Source organism: Chlamydotis macqueenii, chromosome 2 (assembly GCF_036417535.1).
Source record: "Chlamydotis macqueenii isolate bChlMac1 chromosome 2, bChlMac1.mat, whole genome shotgun sequence".
In the NCBI taxonomy this organism is placed as follows: domain Eukaryota; kingdom Metazoa; phylum Chordata; class Aves; order Otidiformes; family Otididae; genus Chlamydotis; species Chlamydotis macqueenii.
This window is the reverse complement of record NC_141557.1, coordinates 35,964,976-35,991,448: the sequence shown is the minus strand read 5'-3', so window position 1 is coordinate 35,991,448 and position 26,473 is coordinate 35,964,976. Positions and strand designations below refer to the sequence as shown.

Below are 26,473 nucleotides of genomic sequence, written 5' to 3'. Positions count from 1 at the left end.
CTGCAGCAAAGCAGAATTAACTTAATAACATTACTAAACATCTTTCCTACTTCACAATGATTATCATTAACTTCAATAGGATTATTTCTTAGACGACAGAAACAAGGAGCAAAACCAAAGTAATAATATGCTGAGAAGAAAATTAAGACAAAATTAAATAATGGATGTTTTAGGTCTAGGATCCAAATCTCTAAAAAAAAAAAAAATAAAATTAAAAAAAAAAAACTATCAACAGGTTTTAATGAAGCCTTTATTTCAGTACTTTATATCTTTTGACAATATTCTCTTTAACAAGCCTAGCATGAAGTACACATTGGTTCAGAAATACAAAACAGTCCTACACAGTCATAACCTTCTCTATGGCAACAGATTATACTATCACAAACTATAAACACACATTGGATGGCTCAGCAATGATCTAAATGCGACCTTTGACAAAGATATTTCTTTCAGCTCAGAATGAAAACCAACAGTTGCCTAAAAATAGAGTTAAAACTACATAAAGAAATTTTAAGATTGCTTAAGGAAAAGGAAATAAAAATTGACTGGCAAAAGCTACAGAGTAAATCAACAAAAAGTGAAGATTATGATGAGAAAGATCAGAATACTTGTTAATAGTCCCACAGTGATTTTATATTAAAAACAAAACAAAGCATCATCGCTCTGGAAGCAAGATGAACACCATCCTCACCATCATTAGGTATACTAGCTTGGAAACAATATTTTCATTTTAATGAAAGGAATCAGAAAAGCTAGACTATTTCTCTGACTGCCGATTAAAGCAACAAAACTTATTATAATTAATAAAGACTATCTTCCAGGTTGGTCTCTGGAGGGAGAGATGAGTCCAGATCCCCAATGAGAATCAGTTTGTTGTGAAGACCTTACCTGGAGTACAGTGACATTAAAAAAATTGCTATTTAAGGCAAAGGTCCACATACAGTGGTTTTGCTGTCTTTTCTGTTGTTGGGTTTGGTTTTTTTTGTTGATTGTTTTGGTTTTTTTTAATTTAAAAAACACTATTACAGCAACTGACCCATACAATTCTGCTTGAGACATATTAAAAGAGCGAGTTGAAGATTTACTTGTAAACATAAGAACGTGTGCTTTGTGCATCTTTCTAGTCATAGTGCATGATTCGAGAAATCAGATGATTCAGGTAGGTGGCGTTAAATACAGTTAGCATGGGGTAAATAGTATTGATCAGCAGTGCACACTGGAGAAAAACTGAGAGAATAGGTTTTTTAAAAATAAACATTTAGTTACTGCACACACAGTTTTAAGAAACTGTACACTACAGTTACGTAAATGCCACTTTCTGTGAAAGCTACAGAATTTGGAGATAGTGATACCTGAGCACGGATAAAAAGAGTTCCCTGGACAACATATTCCTCAATTTCATACTTAGATAACTCAAAGGTAAGTTTTGTTAAGTTAAAAGAAGATAAATCAATCCTAGTCTTTCATTTGCAGAAATATTTTGTCCATAGAACAATGTTCAAGTAGCAGATAAAGGTTATTCTGCCACCTCGCAAAACCTTTTGCAGCTGATGCTCCAGTTCTTGGGGTGATGCACTCCTTTGATCCCACTGTACTTACACTGAAACAGCAGGAACACAGAATCCACTCTGTGAAAAAAATCCAATCCTACATTTCTTTTGATTATTCATATCTCCAAGCTTATCTGTGCAGGAGCCTCCAGGAAAATCCCAGAACATTAACAGAGTAGAAGAAAAATTTCAAATGCAGACTTTATGTTAGAATGCAAAATTACTCTAAAAGGTAGAAGCAGAGAAAATCCCCAATATTTGAAAAGCTCTCAACACTAAAATAGAAAGAAGCAGGGCTGCTGCTTTGGTTTGTCCAGACTCTAGTACTCTACTGGAACACAAATGCATGTTAAAAAGCAAATGCAGACACTATTTAAAAGCTCCATAGAAGTTTTATTACAAATTTGTGTCTATCAGTCTTTCCTTTTTCATATCATTCAAATTCTAGTTGACTCAAAGTTTAAAACAAACAAAAACCTAACAATTTTACACTAAAGTAGAAAACAGAAGTAGGTGGGTATTTCATTTACTAGCACCTTGCCGTATTATTTCTACCCCCAAAAAGATAAGAAAATAGAAATACAACAGCACTGGCACAATGCATCAGAAAAAAAGGGCAGACAAAGTGCAAAGTCTTTTACTGTTATCAGAGAAAAATCTTCAGGCCTGTAAGAACAAGAGTTTGATAATTTCAACTGCCAAAATAGCTGATATGACTAACAGTGAGCACCCGTATTCAAGAAAACATTACAAAAAACACACAAATATTTGTAAGAAAATTCACAAATAGTCACTGAGAGAAATTATACCCATTATAAAAATATACTTAAAATCAAGTCTTCAATTACATAATTTCATTTTTTGTTTCCTTCATTTACTGACCAAGTTCTGAAAGTTTATGATCTAACTACTCAAGTTGCAAGTATATTTATTTATATTAAGAATTAGAGCTTAAAAGCTTTTAAAAAACTGGAAATAAGGGAGAAGATGTGGAAATCCACACTTAATTCCTGTTTAGGCCTCATGTGAAGTTACAATCCTATTTTGCAATGACAAATATATTCTGATGTACTAAAATGTGAAACCAAAGCTAAAATAAACAACAACAAAAAACCACCACAACACTTTAAATAGAATGAAAACTAAAACTACGTACAGAGAACCCAGATATAAATACTTTTATAATATGCCTTTTCCTTTTTCATTGATATTGTTAACTGGAAAAGCATTTGACTCAAAAAAAAAAAAAAGTACCAAAAATATTAGAATGAGGACTTTCAAAATGAAAGCAATTCAAGTGAAAGTATCTGGATCAGAACAGCTATAAGACTTTGTTGATCTACAAAAACTCAGTTGGAATTCCTTCAATGACAATAACTTCCCACACCAATTAAAAAAAAAAAAAACCACCAAAAAAAAAAAAACCACACACCAAATAAAATGTATTGTCAGCTATTAACATAAAACCAAGTTCCAATCAAAGTGCTAAAGCTGAAACAAATGCACACTAGTACTTTCTTACCATCAGAAATCTTAAATAAACAAGATATTTCAATGGGATACACTGTGAAACTTTCTGTGAGCCAGGAGGAATACAAGAGGCACAGTTTACTAGTCTAATTAAAAAAACTTGGCATGGGTAATGGCAGACATTACAATATCCACATTCAAGCATACAGACATTACGAACTACGCAAGAACTCCAGCACAAAACCTTCTGAAGTTCAGAGGAGGAAAAAAGGAGAATGACCTGTCAAACTATACAAAAGAAAGACTTCTTGGGAACTCTGAACTCAAGCTCATCATCAGATACATTGACTGGTTGTGCTGAAACCATTACATTTTAAGCAATTCATAGAAAACTCTGAAAACCTTCTGCTTAGAGTTAAAAACTCAAAAATATTAATGTCTTCATTTGTTAGACAAAAGAGCAGATTAGACTTAGGTGATGCAACTTCCCTAAACCAATAGGAAAAAATAAATAATCCATGTTATAATCAGAATTAGAAATAATGTCTCTGCTACTAACCTTGTATTTAACACATTCTTGTATATTCTCCATTTCTCTGCATTTAATTCTCACAAACTCCATTTTGAAGTTAAAGCTCTGCATTAATTCCAACACTCTTGCTTTAAGTAAGTTAATCAACAGAGTAATAATTCAGAAACCAAATCCTACTTTCACCTTCTCAATTCATTTTTAAAACAAAAATACATGACTAAACATCGTGTCTCCTACAAATATGTCATATCCAGATTATGTTATTGTGTACAAACAATATGTTACTCAAACAATCCTCACTTCATTTAATTCACTCTCCATAAAATGGAAAGCTTTAATAGACCATTACTGAATAATTCATTCAATATAATCCTACTTCCTACTTTTGAGCAAAAAGGCTTATTTCAGTTTAGGACATCATAAACTAATTTTTAGTTACATGAACCAACTCTGTATTTGCAGCAGAAATTGAAGTTGGGTAAAGGTGAAGATGTCTGACACCACGTACTTCGCAATTTGGCTGAGCAAGTAAGGACAAGTCACCTGTCTGCAATACTCATACCAGACAGGTTTTCCTTCTATTAATAAATAGATAGGTAGTAATCATGAAAAGTCTTTCTTCCTCTGTGATGCCCCACACATACAAGCCCCTTTCCTACTGAAATAACAGACAAAGTGACCAGTAAACTGTGTGATTAGCCTCCCCATATTTACACTTCACCCACAGTACATTTCCACAAAATAGCTAGAAGAAAATTAGTTGACTAGCAAAAATAAGCAGAGGGAGATGGGAAGGAGTACAATTTGTGTGCCTGTCTGTATGCCAATAATTAGTTACTGTCCTGGTTTCAGCAGGGATGGAGTTAATTTTTCTCTCAGTAACCGATGTGTTTTGGATTTCCTATGCAAAGAATGTTGATAAACACACTGATGTTATGACTTATTGCTAATGAGACCACAGACACTGTCCGGCTTTCCAGATCTTGCTAAATCTGCTGGTGCAGGAAGCTGGGAGAAGTTTAGCCAGAATAACTGACTCAGACTGGCCAAAGAGTATTCCATGCCATAAATGTCATGCTCAGTATATAACGGGGCAGTTGGCTGGTGTGGGGCATGGCTCCCTCTCGCTCCTTTTCTTGCTTCTCTGCTTCATTTCTGTGATCGCTGCTCGGAATGGACTGCATCAGTCATTGGGACATCAGGTGGTGAGAAATCATGCATTGTTCATTTTGCATATTTTAGTATCCTTATAATTTGTTATTATTGTAATTTTCCTTTGCTATTTTAGTAAACTGTCTTCATCTCAACCCACAACTTTTCCTTTCTTCCAAATTCTCTCCCCCATCCTGCTAGGGAGGGGGACGGTAAGGGAGAAACAGTGGTGACAAGGGCTAAACTACCACAGTTATCAAATATATTAATAAGGAAAAATAATAATTTTATTTCGCTGTATCTCCTTTAACTTTCATGTTATTTATCTTACAAGGAATGTAAGCTTTTCTAAGAAGAAAGCTCTGCCTTACAACTGCACAGTGTAAAAATTATTTCAAACTATTTTTAAATTCTTGAGTTTCAGATGAACATGGAAAATAAACATTTTTCTGTTTTTCTATTTTGTTCAATTTCTTTCCTTTTATAATGCTCTGGTAAAGATGTCAACGCAGTCTTGAGAGAGAGTGCTTGAAAGAAACACCATTGTAAAGGAAGCTCACTTGGCATTTTCTTCTCTGGCCTCAGAAAGCTGTTATGCAACTGAAGAACAGCAGCATTCATTCTGCTGCATTAAGAGTATCCTACCTCTCTAAAAAATACATGTACTAACATCAGCAGATCAAAGAAACAAGCCCAGGAAACACGTGTTTAATGCAACCAACTTTGACATGATCAATGGGCCTTTATTGTAAATACCTAATACAACATAAATTAAAAAAAAAAAATTAAAAAAATAAAAAACAAACACCAAACCCACAAAACTCTTCAGAGTAAAATTTATGCCCTTTTTGTAATTCAGAAGGTAAATTACATAGTTTAGAAAGTAATTTTGCAAAGTACTCTAAGTACTGCAAGAAGACAAACTACCCCTGAAAGTAGTAAAATTACAGGCAGTAGATGCAGTTTTGGACACGTTATACAGTATAATTATTACTGACAACAGTAAGTCAGTAGCCTTTACTTATTTCACATGGTAAGAAACAGTTATTTTGACCCAAGCCACTAAAAACAAAAGCGTCAAAACACAATGCATTTGAGCCCAGTATCCTAGGAAGTGATTTCTTCACAGCTGGCTTGGTTTGTGCTATAACCCTGAGTTCAAGTAACACTATTTGAAAGTCAGAGTAGTGCTAGCACTACTGTAGCCTCTAACAGTCTACAAAAGGCAGCTACAGGTAACAAGTTCTTCTAAGCCAATTAACAGATGGAAAAATTAAAACATCCAGGGGCAGTGAAGCTCATAGCAGGCAGTTACTGACAATTTACTGTTAACACTGATACACCGCTGTCGTTATATATTTCTGAATGCATGCATCATCAAATAATGATATCTAGATGTCAATTCTGAAAAAACCAAACTGTACAAAAAGTTTCAGAACACGGACACAAGGGAAAATACTTATTAAAGCATTAAGTCCACTTTAGTAACATTATGGCATAGACATTTCAAAATAAGTAAACAATGAGGTCAAAGCTACAGCCTTGGGTTTTTCAGTATGTCTGTGATCACCTTATACCACACGCAACTTTGACTTACCTCAGCCCAAGTAATTTAAGACTTCACTTCAGACATGAGCTCGCTGCTTATACCGAGACTGAAGTTTGTTATATGGCAGGAGCCCTAAAGCTGAAACATTTTGGGATAGAAGATGGCTGCAAGGTACTCTAGACTCTTTATTAAAGGCTTAATATGTTCTCTCATGCCCAGACCTGAAGAAGTCCATCTCTGCTAAATGTTACAAACACATACAGGCAATCTTTTAGCTTGGGCTATTGAGAACATATGGTATTTGTTGGAGTAGCAAGGTACTATCAGGATCCTGACCTATTATCATCTCTTGTTGGTTGTATTTCTACCCTGTACTTCAGAGAATATGTCAAAATAACACTGACAGAATGTCTAGACCACAGGATCAACTTTCTTTCTTACTAGGTATAAATCAAAACAAATATAGAAACAATATGAACCCTCTAAAAGAAAACCTGGTACATACGTATATGACTGGCCAAGGAAATGTCATGACAGATCAAAGAGTAACAAAGTTACTGTTTACTTTAAGAGATAAGCATGAAAATGGATTTTTAAAGGATGGGTGGGGTTAAGTGAAATATTCATTTACTATCACATTTCATGAAAACTATAAATCAGTACAATCTTTTACTTCAAAATCTTTACCAGCTACTGACCACTTCGTTAGGACAATTCTGTCTCTGACCACGCAAACCTACCATAGCAAATATTTTTACAAAGTTAATGAGACTTGGAAATAAACGTCAAAATTTCTTGTAAAAGGTAACATTAGGTAAATTCATATTATTGTTCTCTTCATCTAGTATAGAAACAGTGAGCAGCATTTTCTTTAAAAAAAAAAAGAAAAAGAAACCTCTAAAAAAAAAAAGAAAAAAGAAAAAAAAAAACAAAAAAAACCCCTCAAACCCTCAAGTTATTTCAGACATGTCTTTTCAAAAAAGGTAAATCGGAAACCAACAGAGTCACTAATTTCTGGAGACAGCAATTCTCAACACATTCTGCATTCCAGTAATTCTGTTCCCAACTATTTTAACAACAGCACATAGTGTCCACTACACATCCCTGTATCTATCATGCCCTGCTGTGCAGTGATGATTCCATGCCATAAAAATCATATTTCAATATGCATGTGGTCAACACATCCAACTGTTGTGCTATACTTCATAATACAATCTGTATATAAGGAAGTAATTGTTATCTTAAAAAAAAAAAAAAAATCAAGCTACAAAAAATCAGAACATTGAAATAATTTGCAGTCCAAAGGAAACTAAATAACCCAGAGTACTAAAAAAAAAAAAAATAACCACCATACCTATATTGTCTTGATACAACACAACCACACAACCACCAAGCTCTCTCTTAGGTGTCCATCCAACCCACTGCTAAATTCTGTTACAGAGATTTTTGGCCACAGACAAATTAATTCTAAGATGTGCTATAAGTCAGTACATCGAAAAGACAGAAATTAAGTTGCATGTAAATACGGGTACTGCACTGACACAAACAGTAGCTCAGGTGCGACCTTCTAACTACTGAGTACCCTCTCAAGTACCCTTTCTTGCATTCAAATAAGCTACCAAGACCTTCCCAATGCTGGTTATGCAGCTTTTCTCATATGTTAAGTTACCAGAACATCAGATCACATTAAGTTGTGAATATTAAAAATGTGGACATTAAGAAAGAAAAAGAAATTTCCTTCTCTTCTCTATTTGAGGTAGTCAATCCCAAAGCATGTCTATAACTTAAGTCAACAACCTAGAAGAACGGTAATGTAGATTACTTAGAAAAATATATCAACTAGAACTGAGGAACAGAAAAGTTTGTTAGAATAGTTAATTAATGACACAGCAAGACCAAAATCATCAGCTTAATATACGTAAGATTATCTGCTTATATCACAGGTATCTCCAGCATGCTGACCTCAGCAAAATTAATTCAGAAATCCAGAAAGTATTATGACATACCCCACAAACACTCACACCTATAGCACTACTCTCCTGAAGCAACAGCTTTATTATGCCATAACATTCTTTCCCTGGGCCTGTCTCCCTTGTATCCTGAATGTCTGTCAGTCCTACTTGCACACATACGCCCTAGGCAGAGGGGTAAGCAGTTCTTCATAAAAGTCAAGCAGGTTTTTCAAACACTTTTGCAAGTCTGGACATTTTGCATTAATAATGCAAAGAAAAATATCATGCAGCCATATGATTATTTCACTTTATTGTGACATAAAGTCACAAGATGTAGACTTCCCCATCTGGAGATTAGGACCACCTACTAGACAGGCCATTTTTGCAAGCAGATGCAGTGCACATATTCATTAATTTTCCTAATTTCAAAGGCTTAGATTTGGATTACCCTAAGGGCCTCTCCAGATTTTGATTAATCAGAGAAAAGTAGAGAAGAATAAGAAGGGGACACTGGTCTTGAATCATTCTGGGAGTACAGATCTCCTATGAAATCTATCAAGAATTATAAGCCTTCTCCCTTCTGACTCCACACTAGGAACCATCAGGTTCCTCTGCATAGAAAAAACTGGATGAAGAGGGACTTGGGCTCAATATGTCTACATCAAGTACCAGATCAGTACTATCTGTAAAACTGCCTTTTTTTTTTTCTTCTTAGTAACAAGCAAGGGCCTAACTGATAAAAGATCTTTTGGCATTTAATTACAAATGAGCCTCCAGGATGTCACAAATGCAAAAAGAAACAGCTGCAATGAAAGACAACAGACTTAAAGACTGAGCCAAAACCTAGTTTTAAGCCTCCTGTAGGGCACAAGGAAGAAAAAGACAGACGAATATATACAAAAAGAAAAAAAAAAGAATAAAAATACTGCATATTCAGAACTTCTGCTCTGAAGGGTAACATCATCTTCACTATCGTACTTCCCAGCTCCTCCAAGTTTTTGCCAAATATCAAATCCCCGAAGTAGTGTATGCCTTTACACACACCTAGTTCGTAAGAAAATTGGTATGTCTGAAATAATTCTCCTATATGCAACACTACCCTTTCAGTCTATGAATACTGGGTTTGCATTTTCCTAACCAACAGAAAATTACTTTCCTAGGAACAGTTTTAAACCTACTACTACCACCACCGCAAAGTGCCTTATGCTCAGCATCACTCAAGTTCACCACTGAGCAACTTCAATCACACTGGGAACAACAAAAAACACATTACATCTACAGCATATGCAGAGAAGTCAGTAGAATCTTTAGGTGTTAGAAGAACTGTTATTGGTTTGCTGATTTATTTAGTTATTTGTCACAATACTGTATGCCATAAATCTCTAGCTCAGGTCTGAAGTTCTAGACCTACTCTACCTCCAAACAAGACCTTTTTGACGCCTCCGATTGAGAACAGGGAGGTAGCACTTTGTGTTGCCTAGGCTCCTTGCTTTAAGTTGCTTTGTTAAATATCCTTGAGAAGAAGACATCTGTAAATAAACAACTGCAAACATGAAGGAATCTGCTGTGGTACCTTTCATTGAAGTCATTATCTTTTCATAGTACAAAATTGAAGCCAATACTCAGTGATGAAAGTGGAATACCCAGCAGACACAGGAAACTGGAAACATTCCTAGTGAGGAGGGAAAACCTCACAAGTATTAATTCTACTAAGTGAAAAAGAATGTACACCAGGTGGAAAAGAGTGATATAATGAAAAGCAAAATGAAGTTCTGCCATAAATATATAGATGAATACATGAGTACAATAAGACACACAGAAATCATAGAATCATAGAGTAGTTTGGGTTGGAAGGGACCTTCAAAGGTCATCTAGTCCAACCCTCCTGCAAGAAGCAGGGACATCTCCAAACAGATCAGGTTGCTCAGAGCCCCGTCCAATCTGGCCTTGAATGTTTCCAGGGATGGGGCATTCACCACCTCTCTGGGCAACCTGTTCCAGTGTTCCACCATACTCACTGTAAAAAACTTCTTCCTTCTATTTAGTGTAAATCTACCTCCTTCTAGTTCAAAATCATTACCCCTTGTCCCATCACAACAGGCCCTACTAAAAAGTTTCTCCCCATGTTTCTTATAAGCTCCCTTTAGGTACTGGAAGACCACAATAAGGTCCCCCCAGAGCCTTCTCTTCTCCAGGCTGAACAGCCCCAACTCTCTCAGGCTGTCCTCATAGGAGAGGTGAAAGAAAAACTATTATAAGCAGTTTATAGCTCCTACCAAGGATTCCATTCCTAACATCACTTTTTCACATAAGTTGCACAACACTAATGGCAACTTCAACAATCACAAATGCAAACATACATGGAATAAAAAGTCTATTAGACACGTAGTGCATACTACGGAAACATTTAAAAACTCATAAGCTAGAAATTAAGAGTCAGTAAATGAAATCAGGTTTTGCTTCTGGAATTATTAGCCCTATTACCATTTAAAAAGGAAACTAACTGACAAGCCAAACCCTTAAAAGCTGGTCTTCAGAACAGAACTCTAAAAAGATTCAAAAAAGAAGCTTCAACTGTCATTCCAAATTAAGCAGCCACATTAATAAAGTAGGCATAGCCCTTCTCCCACACACTTTCCAAGTCAACTTGTGTCCATCACAGTGATGCCAGCACAGCTGCCCATTGCATCACACAGAGATCAAGCTGAACAACCAAACCAGTTGCGAAACAAAGTGGTAAAAGCTGGGGGAGGAGGGGCTGTATTTTCCTGGCAGATCACTTTCCTGATCCATTTCACTGTGCAGCTGCACAAACTAGCTGGACTAGCAAAACAAACAGGATAATATAAAGATACAAATAACCAATATCTACTCAAGACATCATTGCCACTGAAGAAATGTATTTGGGCTTGCAACATAAATGAAAATAATTCACTTACAAGGTACCTATAGATTTTGTTCAGTTCAACAAAAAATGCTTAGCTAACCAGTTGAGCAAATATAGGACAGAACATAGTTGAACCCATTGCCCCCTAAAATGGAACAAAAGTCAACATGAGAATCAAACACAACACAATGTTCATGAGGAGGAGAATCTTATTCCACACATATTTTCTGTACTAATCTGAAATTACCAGTAGGGTTTTTTGGCTGGAGTTTTTTTGTTTGTTTTTAAACTAGATGCCTTTTCCTTCTGTCCAGTGTTCACTATTACAACACTAGTAACTTTCTGTGCAACTCCAGGCAAAGGTTAAATGACACCAGCTTAAACAGGTTTGTTTTCTAAGCAATTTATTCACCTCAGAAAGACAAGGCACACTTCTGTTCCCTGTATGTGGTCAGTGAATCAATGCTTTGAGTTCTCTTGCAAAAGCCCTGCTTTCCTTGCATACTAGGCCACTACAGATGGCCATTAATTATTATTCTCATAATTAAGTCAAGATTTGCTTTTTTTTTTCCTCTAAATGCTGAAAATCACTTTACTAAACATGCATCACATCCTTATGTGTTTTATAAAGGCAAGTGATAAAACCTCTGCCTGGTTCATCAGTTTTCAAACCACCTCCAGTTAGTTCGTTGATTGTCAAGAACAATCAGTTCTCCAGAACTACACTCAGCTCACAGTACAGTACAACTTCTGTCTATTATCTAACCCAAGACACCTACATCTTTAAAATGTATTTTACTGTAAACATTACTCATACATACGTATTTCTTGACACAGATACAGTTGGACAGCTGGCTCCATTTAACGCACGTAACTATGCTGAGACAACATATTCACAACACTTACTCAGTATAAGCTGATATAGTCACAAAAAGGAAACAATTTTCATCCTTTTCCTCATCTTGTAATGCTTCCTTCCCTTGTGTTGATGAGAATTACATGAACTGGAAATTCAGTTGGGGAATTCCATTTTTAAAAATCCAGTCCCGAAATGTTGGTCTTAACATCAATCAATTCCCTGATTTGATTCATCACACAAGAGCTTGTTTCACACAAAAGAGAAGGAAGCACAAGAAATAACCTACCCTGCGTAAAAGATGATGATGTTCCTTTCAGTAGTAGTACTACCTTATGCCAGCTCAACACGTTCCTCAAACGACTGCCAAAGCTGTATTACCTGCCACTGCTAAAAGTAGAATAAAAACTCATACCTAAATAGTTTAAGAAATTATCATAGTTTACAAACTCTATCATCACATTCAAGATGAAACCAAAGATACATGTACATTATACACAGCATTTTGCAAAGTCACTGAAAAACTGTTTCATGCTTTTTTTTTTTTTTTTTTTTTTTTTTTTTTTTTTAAGTTTTCCTAATTAGTATTTTTGGAGTCCTGTCTTATTGCCTTCCTCACTTAGACCAACACACTAAACCACAACATTCATTTTTCAAGTTAAATTTAAATAATTTTTAAATGCTTATTTGTAATATCAACTCCACCTTCTCTAAAAAAAAAAATCTTTATTGAAACTTAAGTTTCCTTAATGCTGTTAACTAAATACTTAAGTGTGCTCAGTTACACTTTTTGTCAAAACTTCGCAGATAATCAAGATACATAGACATATAGTTTTAAAACCCTCCCGTTAGAGAAATTTCTCTTTGTATGTTAATGCCTCCCTCGCACAACTTAGTGACTGCACAGTCATTGTATACAGCATTAAAAATGCTTCTGCTTCGTTATAGAGCACCATACTTCTATCTTGCAGAAGAGTAACCTATCTTGAATTAAGAAGGCCAATCCATTGGTGATCTGCAGATTACAGTCAAGTCAAGCATTTACATTCTTAAATAATGGACAGTTCTAAGGGAAAGGTCTTCCAGTACCAAGATAATCTGTTACCTTTCTCCCTTTCCCACTGCGGAAGTATCACTTTAAAGCCCGAAATCAAAACTTCTACTAACCACTCAAGTAAGAAATTTAAGCATCATCTACCAGGAGCTATACTGACAAAGAAACATAGATCAAGGTCTTAAATAGAAGCAGATGTAAGAATTAATCAAATCTCTAATCCCATAAATGAAACTTTACTAATTTTTAAAAACAACTCCAAATAAATCAAATCACTAATGCGAGGCAATTTAGATGTGGCCTCACTCCTCCTTTTTTTCAAGGGTCTGTTTTGAATAATGCTAGTGATCTATACTGTTCACCCTCTTCTGGCAACGAAAATGAGCCAGAGATGCAGGTCAGGATATCTCCAGCTTAGTTTTTGTTCTCTCTCCACACATTTCACCCTTACTCTGGCTCACTCTTCATATAGTCCTATCCACAATGTCACTCCGTGCCCACGCACCTCTTCTCAAATAAGCTTGATTTAATTCTGCATGACACCACCGCATCACACCCTCCCCTTTACTTCAGCAGACTTAAAGCGTACTCATTCCTCTAGCTTTGATCTCCAGTTTGAGCTCTGTTACAAAACTCACAGGCTAATCGCAGGAACCAATACACCACTTAAGTGATGTTCCACTTAAGTTTATAAGAGCGCTTTTACTGTTGTTGAAATTTTTTCACTTTCTTTCTTTAATCGGTAAGAGAGAAGATCGTACACATTTGAGAAACGGCAAAACAAGCTTTACTTACCTTGAAAATACCAACCCAGTCTTTCTGATGAGGATGGATAAACTGCGTCAGAGTGTAGTGACATTCAAGGTGCATGTTCGGAAGATAACTTTTTGCCACATTTTGAAAAATCACATGTGCAAAATTGGAGGTCTGCAAAGTGTTAGCTGAAGATGGAACTTCTTGAAAGGATGACATGATTGATCTGTAACAAAACTGTAGAAGTTGCTACTTCAATATAGTGGAAAAACAAGTTAAGTTAAAAAAATTAATCTATTTGAAATATACACAACAGATAAACCGAACAATTAGTTCCTCTGTTCTGAAAACAGACAGCTATAGAGCAAGTCCACCAAAGTGCACTGCCTCTGCATCACTCCAAAACAATCAGCTCTCAGAATAAAAGGACAGTCATTTCAGTGATGACACAGAGATAGAAAGCACTGCTTAGCTGAATGCCCCCAGTATTTTATCTCAGATACAGTAGCAGAAAGTGGAAAATAAAAGCGGTGATGTGAAAACAAAAGTAGGCTTCTAACTTAATGAAATATTCTTAATGGTTCTGGATGTGACAGGGAAGGAGCAACAAAGCTCCAGTGTCCCTACTTTAAACTTTTCTCAGAATCCGTACTGCTCAGTGCTCTTCATAGCATTTTTATATGTGAAGTTTTTATTTCTCTCTTAGAAAAAGTAAAAAAGTTCCATTTTACGTCATTTTTAAAAAACAAGAATGTTTATCTACACGGGAGGGGTTTGTGGTTGTTTTTTCTTCCCTGCTTCTTCAAAAGAGTTCTCTTGCCTCTAGCAGTCTGTTGGCATCTTTTCCTGTTCTCACTGTAATACATATGCTCCCAGCCCTGCATGTTTAGCTTCATTACCATAAATAATGGACTTCATTGACGGAACATTTAGGTATGCATGCAGTTTGACAGATTAACACTGATCAGCTGGACTGCAACAGCTTTTAATCATGCTTTCCATTCACTACCTCATTCAGGATACATAGCACTAAAAATTACAGCAATGAAAGATGCTTCACAAGCAGAACAAGAATGTTCCTTCGTCAGATTCAGCGACATCTGGCAAAAATGTAAGATTGGCAACTCAGAAGTTCCAAGTGTTTGATGTCAAGCTACAATCACAAGTTTGTTAAAATATTTGATATTATGATGACTGGAGCCTTATATATCGAATACATTTCTAGAAAGGCTCATCTATTCTATTCTATTCTTGCAATTGCTATTTAAAGTAATATTATACTGACCAAGAAAATTCACAGCTCGAATGAGGTAACTGCCAAGTGTGTGACATAATATATTACTTCCATTGAAGATACACATAGAAACCAAACGAATCCCAAAAAGATTGGTCACTGCAAGTCTCAAGGAGTTCAAAGATTAAAGGCTGTGTATTTCCTACAGCCTTTTAAAATTTATTTTCACCAGTGCAAAGAACTCATGTTTTCTGAAATAAAATGCACTCTGAAGTAAACCTTGTTTTGAACAAGTTCATTCAAAACATGGAAATGGTAAACAGGGATTTTTTTTCTTTTCTTAGGTTTAAGCTGTCAATGTTTTAAGTTTATTACTTCCCAATTTAGTGTAACACATGAAGTACACGCAGGCAGCCATGATATTATTTTGATGTATCAGATGTTAAATAAAAAGCAGTTTTGTACCCTGAACAACACAAGTAATAAGATAAAATGCCAAGCTTGTGAAGATTAACAGATACAAAGGACGAAAATAAGAACTTACACAAGCAAGAAATTAAGTAAAGATCAAAAGACAACTTTTGACAGACAACAGGGCACACACAAATCCTGTTATCCAGTTTCAGAGTCCAGAAGAACGTAGGAAGTTTTACAGCACAGTAAAACCCTGAAAACTCCCACACTTCTCAAAACAAGAGGATTACATTTAAGACATCTCTCAAATCCACTCTGAACTACAAATGGTATGCAGCAGCAGTTTATACAATTTTAAAAGAACTAGAACAGCCATAATTTTTTTCAAGAGCAACAAATTCATTTTCAGTAATTCAGTAGTATCTGAAGCCAAATAATATTGAAATGAAACAGACTGTTTCAGTTTTCACAACCCATGATAACTACCAAAAAAAGCAAATAAAGCATTACTAAGAAAAATAACTGAATTTAAGTTTTTACAAAATAGATCTATTTTTAAAAATGGATAGTTTATTCTAAGCACATATTACATTAAAAAAAAAAAAAAAGAAAAAAAAAAGAAAAAACCCCCAAAATTTCCAAACCTTTCTGTACGCTGGTTGCCAGCTACCACAGCTGAGTACTAGCCTCAGTGAAACCAGTAAAGGAAGGCTGATTTCCAAACCCAAAGCAGAACTATTCACAGATCTGAACGTGTGCAGACCAGCTGAATCATCTGGGATTATTGTGCCCCAGCTGGAAAATCCCTGGAGCTTAGGTGAAGCCGAGATCTGCTTACAGTTCAAGGATAGTCTAGAGGCTGCTGGGTGCTTGCTTACTTAGCTCACAGCTACCGGTTAGGAAAGAGGAGAGGTGGAGAAGGAGGAAGAACTACGCTTAGGCTTCACTACTGACAGGACAAGCGATTCCCTCGGGGAGGCTGAACGACGCGTTCGGTTTTACGCACCGAGAATGACGGAAGGAGGAAAATCTCGTCAAGCAGGAAAAACAAAAAGCAGGACGAGTCGCACCACCCCAGCCAGCTCCCCCCGGAGTCCTCCAGCGGCGGCCCCGGTGGGACGGGGCGCACCCGACACCCCCCCCGGCCCCTACCTGCCCTGCCTTCCCCCACCCCGCGGGGCCCGCCTGCGCCCGGCCGCCTCCCGTCCCCTCCCTACCCCCCTGCTCCGTCAGCGGCCAGCGCGGCCGTACCTGTCCGCCGCGGATCCCCTTTGCTCCGGGCCTTCGCAACGCACCCGCCGCCTCCCACAGCACGACCGCCCGGGCCCCGGGCCCCGCGCCACCCGCCGCTCCCCCTCTTCTCGCCGCCCGACTACGACCGGCCCAAGACAGCTGAGGGGGGAAGGGGGGGGGCGGCTTCCCAGTGGCGCAGAACCGAGGCCCGCGGCCTAACGGCCCGGCCCGGCCCGCCCCAGCGGCTGCCGGAGGCCGGCAGCAAAGACGCTGTCAGACCCGCCCGTCCCCTCTCCAGCCAGGCCCGGGAGGTCTCCTTACCTAGACAGGCGCGGAGGGCGCCTGGGACATCAACATGGGGCCTCCGCCATCAGCGTCTCACAGCCCCGCCTGCCCGCGTCACTTCCAGCCCCGGCCCTGCCCTCGCGGGGGCGGGCCGCCGGCGCGGAAGTGGCTGGAGCCGGCGGTGGTCAGGGGTCCGGGCAGGCCTACCCCGCCCTGCGTCAGGCCCTGCAGGCCTCCGCGCTCTCCCACAGGCACATGCACGCTTTCGGGGAGGGGAGGCCCGGGCCAGGGCCGTGTTCCTAGCGTGTGGGGGGCCGTGCAGTTGTTACCTCCACAAAGTGCACCTGCACTCTACCACAGTTCCCTCCCTTCGTGGTTGTGGTTGCATTACCTCAATAATACTCCCCTACCCTAATTTAATCATCTCCTCCTCTGTCCCACTTCCAAAACACCAGCGTACTTTGTGCCTTGTAAGTCACCGCCATTAATCTCCCAGCCTTTGCAGGGCTTCCCAAGCCGACGGAGGGGTGAGATAAGAGCGAGCGTGAATGCTTACAACACAGTTCTCCTGCTTGCGTACGTTGGCGGATCTCCATGAAAGTACATTACCTCATAAACGCACTGACTACTTGATTTTCATCCAAAGCCCAGTCATAGATCACTTACCAGAGTAACAAGGTTGAGTAACAACAAATTGTGATGAGTAACTGTCATTGGTGTGCGGGACTTCTCCCAGTACACCCAGAGTGGATTGCTACCACAAATTGTCTTCAAGATCACCTTTACCTCTTTGCTACTACTCATGTATATTCTCAACAAGTTACGTGGAGAGATATAATATTATTAGAATTAATATTATACTACAGAATATTGTAGAATTAATTATTATAGTTATTGACTTAGGGTTTTGACAAGTTCACCAGCTTTTTCATGGTCAGCCCTAACAGAAATGAAACTAAACTGGACCATAAGTAAGCATAAACCAGTAAGCATAAACTGTCCTTTTAAGTAATTAAGGTTATTCATTATACTTCCTTCTGTTTTGGCCTCAGGTGTATCAAAGGTTACTAAGCAATCTTTTGATTCGTATGCACAATTAATAATCTCTTCTATGATCCATATATTCCATTTTCCCTGGAAAGCAATGAATTCCCTCCATTGTACTAACATCATTTTAGAAGACACAAGCTGTGTATGTGCAGCATTCTCACCTTTAAGACCACACCAAGTTTTGTAGTGAAAAATTAAACTGGTACATTAATCAGAAAAGCAATAAATATTTCTAAGGAGGTGGGGAGAGCTATTTCTTTTTATCTCTATCCTCCATTTCTTCTCCTTGCTGCTCTTCGCTCTGTATGACCTGATAAAGGGCTGTCTAAGAGTCACAAGACTGTTCTCATGTGGGCTGTGCCTCAAGAATAACTTGGAGTTTACAGTCACTGGCTAGGGAGTATCAACATTGGTGAGACTAACAATTAGTTTTACTTTCATTTAACACTATTATGATGTTGGTTTATGGGAATGTAATGGGAAGTTTGAAATAAAGATGTTCTTTGGCAGCTAATACAGTTTTGACAATAAATGCTTGGAAAAAAAACTCTTTTTCTTAATTAAGAAAAAAATGATCCCCAATTCTGAGTTTTTAAAGAAACTTGAGGTATTTCCATGCTCAGTTCATAACTGTTCATTCCGTCAAAAGCATTAGGTATGGTTTAGTCATAATTCAGGATTAAGTTATATTTATATTGCTAAATGTATATGTGAGAGGTAAAACAAGCTACATGTGCTAGTTGTCACATGTACAGTGTAAATATTAGGACACATAAATCTAGAATAATCATTTATTGTACTAATATCCACAATTTTCAGGGGAAAAAAATGTATTTTTAAACTCTATATATCTTAACCACATAGATATAGTGGTTATAATATATAATATAAAAATATTTATCCAGTTATTCAAATTAAGAACTTTTCTTCCTGAAATAAGTGTATGATTTAGTAAGTGTTCTCAGGTATGCATTTGATCTTAAGTTTAGATGCCAATCTGATCCCTCTAGAATTTATAGCTATTCTACAGAAAGACAGTGCAGAGCCTGTTCTTATTTTCTTATTGCCCCTTTGGGAAAAGAAGGACTTTACCCAAAGGGACAAGTTGTGCACTGTGATCTCAGGATCAACAATCAATATGCTTGTACTGGTATAAAGAAGGATTTGGATCAAGAAAAATGTGATTGGAACTGGTGAAACTCGCACTTTTCTCTGAGAATTAATGGTTGAGTGCCTTAATCAGTCTAAATTTTCTAGGCAGGGATCATGAGATACTATGTCCTGAAATTCATCCATGTGATACACATCTTTTGGAAAACTTGCTCTTGAGTAGGGAGAAAACCCACTATTTTTCTATCTTTGCTGTCATTCTCTGCAAAATATATTAAATTGTAAAACAGAAAAGAAGTTTGATCAGCATTTCTAGTGAATCCCTAGTCTTCTGAAACTCTCTAACACTAATAAACTATTTTAATTAGAAAAGCTTATTACAGGTGTGATGGCAGTAATCCCATCTCCTTCTGACTTGATTTTTACCTTTCCAACCCCATTGATTTCAGTAACAGGAAACTTAATTCAAGCCAGTATTTTACAACAAATCTTGTACTTTTAATGTATACCAGAATTGTACTCTAAGCATGTAGAATCAATGTTTAGCCAATATTTGGGTGGTTTTTAAAGGAAAAAAAAATGGTGAAAAGTATCTTTTTGATGCAATTCTGCCTATACATGTCCTAGAATCAGAACCATGGAGGTTGGAAGGGACCTCCAGAGCAAGCTGAAGGAGACTCATGGACTTGCCTGGCCGCGTTTTGAATGTCTCCAAGGATGGAGATTCTGCTGTCACTTAGAGGACCTCTTCCAGCGGTTGAAAACACTAATCATAAAAAAAGTTTCTTTATATCAAATTGGAATTTCCCATGTTCCAGTTTTGTCTCTTGCCTCTTGTCTTTTCACTGTGCACCTCTGAAAAGAGTTTTGGTTCCATCTTTTCTACGCCTTCTGCTTAGCTGGTTTTAGATAGCGATAGGGTCTCCCTGTGGACTTCTCTTCTTAAGGCTGAAAAAAATCAGTTATCTCTCTTTTTGTGTCTATATGTACAATTCCCAGAGAATATATGTTTCATTTTGTTGTCAAAAAACATTTCACCAGGCTATTTATTTAGAAATAAAAACCTGTCAGAACCCTTTTCTTAGTGTCTTGATTTTTTAAGTGCATAAATGTAAGGACAAATATACGATGGCAAATTAAGACTGTGGTTTTGATAGAAATATTAAATAAGGTAAAAATGTATGTGAATGCAGTAGCTGGATTTGAACATTACTAGATTTCAAAGAAGTTTGAAATTCAGTCTGGGACATGAAAATTCCCCTGCTTTGTAATTATACTGGGACTTTCTTTGCCATCTCTTCAGGCACGAGATGAACAAGGAATAAAACCTGGAAGCAGCTGAACAGAATTGCCAAAGGAAGCATGTGGCAATTACAGCCTCCTGGGGAGCCTTGCATATTTGGAAAACATTTACTATTTTCATAACTACACTATCTTTTTAAACCTGTGAGCTCCTTTAGCAATTTATAGCCTTGAAATTACAAATGGGTCCCCGCCACATCTGTTTAACCTTGGATATATTTGAAGTTTCACTCAGATCCAGAGCCTAGCATTTTTTTTGTTTACTTTCTGTTAAGCCGTGATGAGTTTTGGATCCAGCCCTGAATTCTCCCCTTGAGGCTCATCTTTGCTTCATATGAATGACAGAAATAGTATAGGTTTTATTACCAGAGAAAGGTAGTTTGTGTTGTGGATATTCAATCTATGACATTATGATATTGATGAAGTGTGGTAAGGAAGTGCTTTGGTTCTAATGATTTGATTTCATTTGGGTTTGACTCCTATTTCAACACTCCCAACTTCTAAAACTATGGGCCATGTGAGATGTAAAAAATATATATATCGATGTCACTAATCGGAAGCTCTTTCTGGTCACACTGTAAAGCACACTTAATCAACTTCTTTAAGATCATGTTACAGAAAGCTATTAACTATAGTCCTAAACCAGTTAAATAGTTATAAATAATGTTTTATATTATGGCTGACAACACTGAATTGCCCAGCGTTTAAGGAAATCTAATCACAGGGCATGCAGACTTCGCCTTCCAGTAAGATGGCGTGGCAAAACTTTGGAACGTATTAGAAATCACATACTATTGCTAACATTTCCTATTAAGGAGAAAGTCTCTCTCTGTATATTTTGGATTTCTTTTCCAACACTTAATTGCAGCTGATGAAGAAAAGCTATTCAAAAGCTGCCAGGATTTTAAAATGTGTATGAGTGAGATTGATGAAATTTGTGGGTTCTCCCAAAAGAGTATAGGTGAGAGCAGACATGTAAATTTTGTATGTGTGTGCATGTATGTGTGTGACAGAGAGAGGAGAGAGCAAGAGCTTACTGCTAAGGTGTGAGACTTGGCAGCGCTGCACCGTACAATGGGCACAAGAAACCGCATGTCTGTAAATGACCGCATTTGAATTGCTGTTATTTCACTGTCGGGTTACTGTATTGTTAAAGTGAAAAGGAATGTTTTTAATAAATGCAAATAATGAATTAAATGCTTGCACATACTGAGGCTTTACTCTCCAGTGTGTAATTAATGTATGTGCACTGGAGACCCAGGTCTGGGGGAGTGTTTCATTTCTTATTTATGATGTTTGCAAGGGGTTTTTTCCTTCTAGCATACCTCTTGCTAGCATACACAGAACTGCATGTAAATGACCACTGAGTAGGTGTCACTTAAATCTTAGCAGATGTAGAACAGGTAAATACCTTTGTTTTGTGTGCTTTGGTAGATTTACTGTTTCTCTCAGCCTTTTATCTTTGCTATCTGAAAGTAACAGGAAGCTCCCAAATGACCAACATTTTGTTTTCAGGGGCAGGAAAACTGCATGTGGCAGGAAACAAACAAGCAATGAGATTTCAAAGTTCTTGTACCTCAGGGCACTGCGCTTAAACCTGAGGGACTGAAAGACAGACACTTCCCACAGCTATGTACAGCGTGCTTCTTGTCTCCCCTCCTGGGTCCCCCTCGAGCACTGGCTGTCACCGCTGACAGAGCACAGAAGTGTCTGTATGCTGTATCTCCAAGCAGCTTGGCAGCTTTCCTATTTTCGCATAATGGCATTTATTTTTCTCAAAGGATCTAAAGATGTCTGAGTCCTTGTATTAATCCTGTCTCCTGCTCCCCTATTCTGGCTCTAGCAGTTCTTGTGTCTCCACCACTTTACTGTTTTTTCTTGCTCCTTGACTCCCCAAGCAACTGCATCTGTTGCATCATGAGCTCGAACTGGGGAGCTTGGTGCTGCTCCACAACTCCCTGCTGAGGCCAATACCACCCAACCGTGTACTTACGTTTGACTTGGCACTGAGGAGAAGGGCTGTCAGGTGACACAGTGCACTTGTGAGAGGTTGTGCCCGGCCTGGGACTTGAGACAGAGAGTGGGTCACGCTGCTTTGCCCCACAGCCCCACATTCAGCTTGGAGAGGGGTCTAAACCACTCCATTGCTCTTTGTATGGAAAACTCCTTGGTCAACAGATCTTGAGTCGAGATTCTCACCTTCTCCTACTGCTGGAGTTCTGAAATTCCTACATTATGAGTTCTTAAATTCTATGCAAAAATAATAACCATATGGTTACATAGATTATGTACAAATCAATTACTAGGAAGCACAGTGCTAAAATTAAAATTTATCTTTAATTCATCCCCCTGACTGTTATCCTACCATGTCGATTAACATTGTGCAGAGAAGAGTATGTTTGATTTGTTGTGCAAATTTACATTCAGAAAGTAATGCAATCTTTCTGATTTTACTTGATCAGCATCACTTAGAAATGCAAACTATTTTTTTACCACACATATCCTACAATTTTTTTTTAAACTTTCATATATTTTCTAGATAATTTCCTAGTTAATTTCCTAGTATAACGAATGTTTCAAAAAGGCAGAATACTGCAGTGCTTACGTTTCTACAACTTCCTACAAAAACATATTTAATAAATGGCTCTCCCTTCTGCTAATAAATATTTCACATTATAAAGTAGCCAAGTTAGTGGCATGTTGTTGTGTTTTAGAACAGGAATCTTTCAATCAGAATATAATTTACTTTATTAATATGGGTAACAACTCTTACTCTTAAAAATGCAGTAATGTCACAGCCATGACATATGGCTTTAATTCACAACATGAAAAGTTGGGCCTGTAATAAGTGTTTTGTACACAAACACCATGGTTAGAATCTGTTTTTACAGTGTGTATTTCAGTTATCTTTACTGGGATATGTCAGTGGGCAGCATTTGGTGTGTATAGCTGCATATTTTGAACACACCATGTTTGTGCTGAAGGAGAATTTTTAAGGCTTTGTGAAACTGCCTGCTTAAATGCTACCACTGAGACCTGGCTGAGCTTGCCAACAGTATCTGTTACTAATACTGCCTGTAAGGAGTGCAGCTTTTCCTTAAAATTGGGTGTAGAGGTGTATGTGTCTGAAAAACACAAAGTTTTTGAGAACTTTATCCATAATAAACCACATATTTATATATATATATATAAGCATTTCCAGAATCCAGGCATTTTTCTCCCTGTGAGAAGAGATGCCAAAATTCAATCTGTAGTTCTCTCTCTCCTTCCCAGACCTTTGTTGACTTGCAGTCCCCATTCTGTTGCAATTAGTCAACTGCCAAGGGACATTACACTGGCGGAATATTCTTCCTAGTCCTCTTCTAAATTCAAATATAGTTAGCCTTAGTTTTTGTTGAATTAATCACAGGGTTGCTGTGGCCAAATCAGCTCATTTGTCAATGGGAATTTGCAAAAACTTCCAAGTGAGATTAATTTTTTCCCCACAAAAGAGCAGATCTTATGAATTGCACCCATTGGTTGTCTACCGTCATCCTAACTCGCCATTTACATATTGTTTTTTGATCATTTTACACTCAATATTTCACTTAGAAATCACTCATATCACAATTGTACTTGGCCCTGGGTATTATTAGGTAGCATGAAATATACTCAGTGATGGTATGAAAGTTATTTCCAATAGGGCTTATGAAGAACAGCTGAGCAAGTACGACCTCCTGACCTCAAAGTGTTTGTTTACTGGGAACTATATTCCAGTTCTCTACATTTAATCTGTCTTGGACCAGGCTGACATTCCCCTGCTAGATTTATTGTATCTCTGGAGGCTATTACAAGCACAACATTGTCACTGCTTATCTATTAAAATGATAATAGGATTATATTACTAGTGATAACAATACATTTATGTTCATTTTTAATGGTAACGAACCAATGTTTGATTTCACGTTCAGTGAAAATAATGTGTTACTGGGCGAAAAAAATAAACCATTCAAAAAGTATTTTTCTTTCAAACAAATCAGTCATGGAAAATACTTTTTATTCCATCTTATTTGTAAATCAAAGCTTTAGTTTGTGTACATGAGCAGGCATACTATGTCAGTTTTACAGAAATAATAATAATGAGGAAGTCTGACTCAGAAAACTCTGGGTTTCCTACATCAACAACTCCAGATTTTGGAAGCTTGAAATGGTTTTTCTTCTGTATCTTTTCCTAGAAGTTGTCAGACATCAAAAGGCAGGTACAACAGACCAGATTTGCATTTCAATTATACTTAGTTTTATTCAAGGTGTCCACAGAAAACTAATTTCTTCTTGTTGTTGATGTTGTTGTTATGTAGTTGTTGTAGTAGTAGTGGGTTTTAAATCATAGCCAAGTTTTAGTTTAGTACTGTGTGTTTTAAGGGGAGACTCTTAAATGTATTTCTCAACTAGATTTAACTGATTACTTCTAGTGTAATCAACATCTCTCTATGTAATCTATGCTCTTAATTTATCTCCCGGCTGAGACAACAAAAATCAAATTACTTTTTCACTTCAGTAAGTTGTACATTAACAGAAGGTTTGCCTTTTTGTGTTTTAGGAAAGCAAGTTCTGCATCTCTTTCTTTTTTTTTTCTTTTTCTTTTTTTTTTTTTTTTGGTAGAGCTCTGACACTATAATGCTGACCTTTACCAAATGATCCTATTGTTTTGGTGACCAACACCTTAGTGACTCTGCTCTGCTGGAATTCATATCACAGCACACATGAAGCATGGATCATTTTTTATGAACAGCATATTCCTTCTAAAAGGTATTCTTATCTGATAGTTTCTTCTTCAATTTTCCACTGCAGCTATTACTTTTCTTCAGTGCTGTTACTTAAAAGTAACCTACAAAAATAGTCTGCATTAGGAAAATGCATTGATATATATACAGAGATTTAAAACAAAATTAATAATAAACAAGCTACTCCATAGATATGCATGCTGCACGGTGAAACTATAGTGCTAGACTTAATTTAAATCTGTGGTTTGTATTTAGAACTCTTAAATTTTACATAAAGTGTAGTCATCTTAAATTTTTGAATAGGACAGAATGAAAATTTGTTAAAATAAAGATTCTGCAACTAATTGCCTCATGTCAGTATACATTTCAAATCTTTTTATTACAAATTAAATGGACAAGACAGTTTAGGCAACATAGGCAATATAGACAATACAGGACCACGATAATGGCAGTATGTTTGTCTTTGTGTGGAATAGAGGAGATATGTTGATCCGCATTGATCTGTTTGCTGCTCTTGTAAAAGTCTTCTCTGTCCTTTTGCACATAAAGTTGATGTTTCCTATATCCTCTATATAGCTAAAATTCAAAAGGAATTAAATTTATTAATAATTGCACCTATAAAACATATAAAATTGAGCCCAAATTTTGCAACCAAGTATAGAAAATAAAAGCTGGTTCTTTTGTGTTGAATTATATTACTTAAGTAACAGTGTCTCCTTGTTGAAAGTTAATTAATTGCTCTCTTGATCTTCAGTAGATTATGTTTCTGGGTACTAATTCTTCTAGCAAGCCAGTGATGAGGAATATCTCCTAATATACCTTATGCCTCTGGGGACCTTACATTGCTTCCTCTAAAATCAGGAAAAAATTCCTAATGGTACCAACAGGAGCAAGCTCACCTCCCATTTGGCAAAGCCAAGACTTTGCTCAGGAACATGCTACACAAAGAAAATGTTTCTGAAGCAATGTGCTTTACACTTTTGTGTAGGAAAACTCAAGTACTGACTTAGTGCCAGGATTCTTCTTTCTATATCATAAGGCAGTTTGTTCATTATTTTATCAGAGTAATGTGACATTGATGCTTCTAGACTGATAAATGTAACTATTTTTTCTATGTTTCATATGCATGCATATTTTCCTGGGCAACAATCACCTCATCCTTTCTCGGGCCCCTTAAGTTAGAGATCGACTTACCATGTAGCTTGTCCACATCGCTTTTCCATGTTGCCCTACCATGTTCATTTTCTTTTCCTATGTCAGTACTCCGTAACTGGTAGAAGGGCATTGAGTGACTTTTTTGTGCAATTCCCACACCAATCACTATGTT

The 26,473-nt window shown here is 37.2% G+C and overlaps 1 protein-coding gene across 4 annotated transcripts in view; it reads right to left on the bottom strand.

Moving 5' to 3' along the window:
* The window catches only part of TAX1BP1 (Tax1 binding protein 1), a 63,791-nt gene extending 46,715 nt beyond the window's left edge, over positions 1-17,076 (bottom strand). For 3 of the 4 annotated variants that reach the window (XM_086742588.1, XM_086742586.1, XM_086742587.1), the window contains exons 1-2: positions 16,958-17,076; positions 13,798-13,992 (exon numbers count right to left, since the gene is read on the bottom strand). In XM_086742588.1, coding sequence (XP_086598714.1) covers positions 13,798-13,974 — 177 coding nt within the window. In that variant the 5' untranslated portion in view covers positions 13,975-13,992; positions 16,958-17,076. Of the gene's footprint in view, positions 1-13,797; positions 13,993-16,654; positions 16,772-16,957 lie in introns of those variants that run through there. The other variant, XM_086742585.1, reaches the window with a different exon arrangement.
* Between the last annotated feature and the right edge of the window lie 9,397 nt (positions 17,077-26,473).